The sequence below is a fragment of the Melozone crissalis genome, unplaced genomic scaffold (assembly GCF_028551555.1).
Source record: "Melozone crissalis strain CALT ecotype California unplaced genomic scaffold, PUWL_Pcris_2 ptg000120l_1, whole genome shotgun sequence".
NCBI lineage: Eukaryota > Metazoa > Chordata > Aves > Passeriformes > Passerellidae > Melozone > Melozone crissalis.
Window position 1 is genome coordinate 4,430,132 of NW_026535896.1, and position 6,000 is coordinate 4,436,131.

Genomic DNA, 6,000 nt, shown 5'->3' on the forward strand with positions numbered 1-6,000 from the left:
GCTGTGGGGAACAAACATTCCCAGACCCCAGATGGGATTTATGGGGAAGGCTTCTATTTCCCTGCTGCTGGCATGTCTCAGTGGTTTTGGGGAAAGGAAGCATCTCACTACCCGGTTTGGCCTGAGCCGTTGGGCTCAGATAGTTCCTGGGCCGGGCCCACTGCGTGGCCTCCTTATGTTTTTGGGGATTCTGGTTTGTCCTACCGGTCCTGGTCCCCCTTTGTGGGCCAGTTTTGGGGTTCCTGGTCCAGCATGGGCCAGGGCCCCCAGGGACTTTCCTCTCTGGCACTGCTCTGCTCGGCTGCTGCTCTTTTGTTTTTTGATCAAAAAAAAAAAAAAATTTAAGATTAAATAAAAAAGATTGAAAATAGCGGGCAGCAGCTCTGAAGCACTGAAGCATTGAAGGGCCAGAAAAGGACATTCCAAAGTTGTTCAAATTGTTTGAAATTGTTGCATGACTGTCAATGGTTTTTTGATAACTGTTGATGGAACTCTTTTGCGGCGAGTTTGTTTTCAGGACCAAAAAGGACTCTCAGATGTCCAAAAGAAGCAACTTCAGCTGATGGACTGTTCCTGAAACTCAGCTGCATGGACTTGAATTCTCTTTGCATTGTTTTTTGCATTTTCTTATATTGCAGGATTTTTTAGTGATTTGTTAGTATTCTATATTTTATAGGTGAAGAAATTTCCTGTTCATTCCACATCAGAATTTTTCTTTTTATTTATACAATTTAGAAAGGTGAGATGTCGCAGACATTTTTCACAGAAATCCTTTCTTTCAGATTTCTGTATCTTCTGGGAAGCAAAGGGCCCCAGAAAGAGAATGTAAACAATTATTATCAGATGCTGTGGAATGCAATAGGATTCACCTTGATTGGCTCATTTTCTATGTTTATAATTAAGGGCCAATCACCAGTGCAAGCTAGGGGACTGAGTCCCTGGACACAACTTTGTTTGAGATTCTTTCTTTTCTATTCTTAGCTGTAGCAGCATCTGCAACTTCTCTCTTTATTCTATTTAGTATAGTTATAATGTATTATATATCATATATCAATAAATCAAGCCTTCTGATCAAGAAACAAGATTCCCATCTCTCTCTCACCAGCAGCGACCCACTCAGGACGCTGTAATAGCAGGGCCCTGGGGAAGGGAAGGGCCATTGTGACACTGCGTGGCCTGGTGGCACTAAAAGGACCATGGTGACACTGTGTACGACATGACAGCCTAGAGCCAAGGGGCCATTGTGACACTGTGGGGCTGAATGGAAGCAAGGAGTCCATGGTGACAGTCTGAGTCCTGGTGGAGCCACAGAGGCCACTGTGACAATGTGGAGCCTTGTGGAACTAAGAGGCCGTTGTACCACTGAGGAACCAAGGAGACCCTTGGGACAGCCTGGGGACAATGGAATCAAGGGTCCATTGCTCCATTGCAAGGACTCTTGGAAGTGAGGGAACAATTGTGACACTGTGATGCCCCACGGAACCCAGGGTCCCTGGTGATACTGAAGGATCTTTTGTCACCAGGGCTCCATTGTGACACTGCACCACCAAGGAATTCATTGTGACACTGTGAGGCCTCATGGAGCCAAGACGCCACTGGGCTCCTTGCAGGGCCTTGTGGAACCATGCAGAGCATTGTGACAGAGCAGGACCTGGTGTCACGATGGGGCCATTGTGACACTGCAGGGCCCCATGGAACAGGGGGGCCAGCGCTGCTCCTCAGGGACTCCTGGAATGAAGGAAACATGTTTGACACCGTGGTGGCCCTTGGGACCAAGAGGCAAATGTGACACTATGGAACCAAGGAGAGCATTGCTGCTCTGCCAGACCTCGCGGTTGTGACACTGCAGGGTCTTGGGGGACACGGTGACATTGTGACACCAAGGGATGCCAGGGAACCAAAAGGAACATTGTGACCCTGGGAGGCCTCATGGAATCATGGAGACCATTGGGACACTCTGGGGCCTCATGGAACCCTGGTGACACCAAGTTGGCTGGGAGTGTTGATCTGCTGGAGGGTAGGAGGGCTCTGCACAGGGCCCTGGACAGGCTGGATCCAGGACCCAAATCCGACAAGGCGAAGTTAACAAGTCCCAGTGCTAGGTCCTGAACTTTGACCACAACAACCCCCGCAACATTACAGGCTGGGGACAGAGTGGCTGGAGAGCAGCCAGGCAGAAAGGGACCTTTAGGGACTGATGGAGAGCAGGCTGGATATGAGGCAGCAGTGTGTCCAGGAGGCAAAGAAGGCCAATAGCACCTGGCCTGGATCAGGAATGGTGTGGCTGACAGGACCAGGGCAGTGATTCTTCCCCTGTGCTCAGCACTGCTTGGGCAGCACCACGAATGCTGTGTCCAGTTCTGGGCCTACAATTTAGGAAGGACATGGAGGGGCTGGTGCATGTCCAGAGAAGGGCAACAAGGCTGGGGATGGGTCTGGAGCACAAGTCCTGTGGGGAGCAGCTGAAGGGAAGCTGGGATTGTTTATCCTGGAGAAGAGGAGGCTCGGGGAACAGAAGTCAGTGTAAGGGCACAGGTTGGACTTGATGATCTCCATGGCCTGTTCCACCCTTGCTGATTCTGTGATTCTCTGAAACCACCCTTGGAGCAGTTGCAGGATCAGCCCTCGGCCTCCTTTTCAGAAGCTCCAGCAGCCCAGGTCCTTCAGCTTCTCCTGCCAGCTCCAAAGCCCTTCCTGTCAGTCCTGCAGAGCCTCTGCAGCTCCTCCTCACTGCCCAGAACAGGGAGCCGCAGAGCCAGACACAGCAGCCCAGATGTGCCCCCCTGACCTGGGGTGCCTCTGGCAAGGGAGCAGCATGAGGCACTGCAGGAGCCTGCAGACAATTCCTGCAGCACCTGTAGGATGATCCTGCTCCCCAAGAGACATTCCCATGGGGCCAAGCCAGAAACTGCAATGGGGAGTGGGGCCAGAGGGAAAAGGGCAAACAGGGATGGGCTGTTTGCAGGGGAGGAAACAAGACCTGGCAATAGGAAGGAATTTGTATCAGGAACAGTAAAGAAATCAAAGGTGAAGCCACGGAAATGCTGAGGGCAGTTTGGGGGTAGCTGCCAGGCAGCCCTGGCTCTGAGCAACAGCATCTGCAGTGGGACAGGAAACTCCCAGCTGATGGGAACAAACTTTCTGGCTGACTGCAGAGGCCAGGACAAAGCTCAGTGGTTTCCCTGGTGTCCCCCAGCCCTTGCTGGCCCCAGGGGCTGATGGCATTTGTGCTGCCTCAGGTTCATGTCCCCACAGCAACAGCATGGGGGTGCTCCCCCTGCTCTGTGCAATGCAAAGAGGGGCTCCTAAGCCAGTGCTGCCGTGTCTGTGCCTGCAAGGATGGGGCACCTGTGTGAGCTGGGGGAGAGGCCAGGGCTGCAGAGGGGGGATGTTGTTGGCAGCTCCATGAGGACGTTCTGGGACGTTGCCCTGGGCTGTGCAGCGCACTGAGGATGGACCAGCCCCTGCTCTGCTGCTCCTTCCCGTCTGCCCCAGGGCCCTTGCAGAGCACCAGCCATGCTGTTTGCCCCCAGCCTGCCCACAGCCAGCCTGGGGTTGCTCACAGGGGTTTTCTGTGCTGAGCATTGGCCTGGCCGTGTTCTTGAGAGAGCTTGGGCAAGGAGCCTGGAGTCCCCAGGGCCTGGGCTGAGGCGTCAGCGCTGCCCCAGCAGTGCCCATGGCCTGTCCCTGCTGCAGCCCCGGCACTGCCATCCCCAGGACTGTGCCTGGCCCTGAGAGCACTCAGGCCCTACAGCAACACCAGGGCCACCAGGGCAGCGGAGCACAGCCACGGCAGCAGCACTGGCAACACCAAGTGCTGCTGCTGCTGGGCACAGCTGCTGTGCCAGCACTGATCTGCCCCAGCTCTGCACACAGACATTGCTGCTACAGCTCCAGAGAAGGCAACAAAAGGGCATCTCTGCAGAAAACTCTGCTGGGACATCCTTTAGTTCATTTACAGACACTGAGAGCAGAGCCCCTCATTGACACAGTCTGTGACCACATGGAAGGTGGAGACAAACAAAATGAGCAATGGCACAAATGATGACATTTCTTTGTGGACAATATGAAAAAAGTAAAACAAAGAAAAGCAACCTCCAAATTGAAACCAACAGGAATTATCAAAGATTACTTTTATTGCAAGTGATTTTATTGCAGAAATTGGCCAGCATTTTAATGTTCCTGAAAGCACCCAGTCATCATTCTCCACACTGTAGCCTTGAGCTCCTGGTTCCTCAGGCTGTAGATGAGGGGGTTCAGGGCTGGAGGCACCACCGAGTACAGAACTGACAGGGCCAGATCCAGGGATGGGGAGGACATGGAGGGGGGTTTCAGGTAGGCAAACACAGAAGTGCTGATGAACAGGGTGACCACAGCCAGGTGAGGGAGGCAGGTGGAAAAGGCTTTGTGCCGTCTCTGCTCAGAGAGGATCCTCAGCACAGCCCTGAAGATCTGCACATAGGAGAAAACAATGAACACAAAACAACCAAATGTTAAACAGGCACTAACTGCAATGAAGCCAAGTTGCCTGAAGCTGGAGTGTGTGCAGGAGAGTTTGAGGATCTGTGGGATTTCACAAAAGAACTGGCCCAGGGCATTGCCATGGCACAGGGGCAGAGAAAATGTATTGGCTGTGTGCAGCAGAGCATTGAGAAAGCCACTGGCCCAGGCAGCTGCTCCCATGTGGGCACAAGCTTTGCTGCCCAGGAGGGTCCCGTAGTGCAGGGGTTTGCAGATGGACACGTAGCGGTCGTAGCACATGATGGTCAGCAGATAAAACTCTTGTTGCAAGAAAGAAAATAAGCAGAAAAACCTGAGAAGCACATCCTGTGTATGAAATGTTCCTGGTGTCCCAAAGGGAATTGCGCATGGCTTTGGGGACAGTGGTGCAGATGGAGCCCAGGTCAGTGAGGGCCAGGTTGAGCAGGAAGAAGAACATGGGCATGTGCAGGTGGCGGCCGCAGGCTACGGCACTGATGATGAGGCCATTGCCCAGGAGGGCAGCCAGGGAGATGCCCAGCAAGAGGCAGAAGTGCAGGAGCTGCAGCTGCCGCGTGTCTGCCAATGCCAGCAGGAGGAAGTGCCTGATGAAACTGCTGTTGGACATTTGCAGTGTCTTGGCATGGGGATCTGTAAAAAAAGTAATCATGGAATAATTGGGTTTGGAGAGGACTTGAAATATCCCATCACAGCCTGCTCTGCTGCCTGGAGCTGTCCCTGCCAGCAGCTGCTTCCCTGTGCCCAGAGCTGGGCCCTACCAGTGCTGCGACAGCTCAGCCCAGCCCTGGGGTCTCAGCTCTGCCCTGCAGACCCCTCCCATCTCAGGCACTGCCCAGGGGCAGCTCTGCTCTGCAGGCTCTGATGGCAACATCAGATCAACCCTGAGGAGGCTGAAAAAGCGACACTGATGCTGCCTCTATGGGGCCCTGTGCTGATTTCTGTCACTGCCAGGTTCATTCAGATTTGGGAGATTTTTTTTTTTTTTTTTTAATACTATCCTGAACTGAGAGATGAATATCTGTGTGCAATTTCCCATCCAGGCAGCCCAGAGGAGTAAATTATAAAAGCAGGGTTTTCCCTTTTATACAGCTCCCTTTCTTGCTGTGATCCCTGTATAATAGGCTCTGAAATGTTGTAGAGTTTAGTGTCGTGCTGGGAGCAGTCCTGTACAATGCAGCATCCTCACAACACAAGGGGAACACTTCCAAGCCTTACCAGCTGTCTCCTCTCACCCAGATCTTGTCCCCCAGTGCTGGGAGCAGCTGCCAGGGCTGGCTGAGAGCCGTCCCTTGCAGGCAGCAGAGTCCCTGCCCCAGCACAGTGCCCTGGGCTGCAGGACCCTGCTCTGCACAACAGCCCTGGGCACCCCTGGCTGCTCTGCACAAGAGACAATCAGAGAATGTACTCACAGGGTCTGTAGGCATTGGGATGTTCCAGCTTTAGGAGATCACTCCAGGAGCTGCAGCTGCATTGTCCTGCAGCCAGAGGTTCCTGTGGCAA

At 53.2% G+C, this 6,000-nt stretch overlaps 1 protein-coding gene across 1 annotated transcript; it reads right to left on the bottom strand.

Annotated features, from left to right (window-relative positions):
* Nucleotides 1–4,173: 4,173 nt before the first annotated feature.
* Nucleotides 4,174–5,107, bottom strand: LOC128948282 (olfactory receptor 14C36-like). Its single transcript, XM_054292928.1, is given in 2 exon segments — nucleotides 4,174–4,782; nucleotides 4,784–5,107. Coding segments are annotated over 2 exon segments (933 nt in total).
* Between the last annotated feature and the right edge of the window lie 893 nt (nucleotides 5,108–6,000).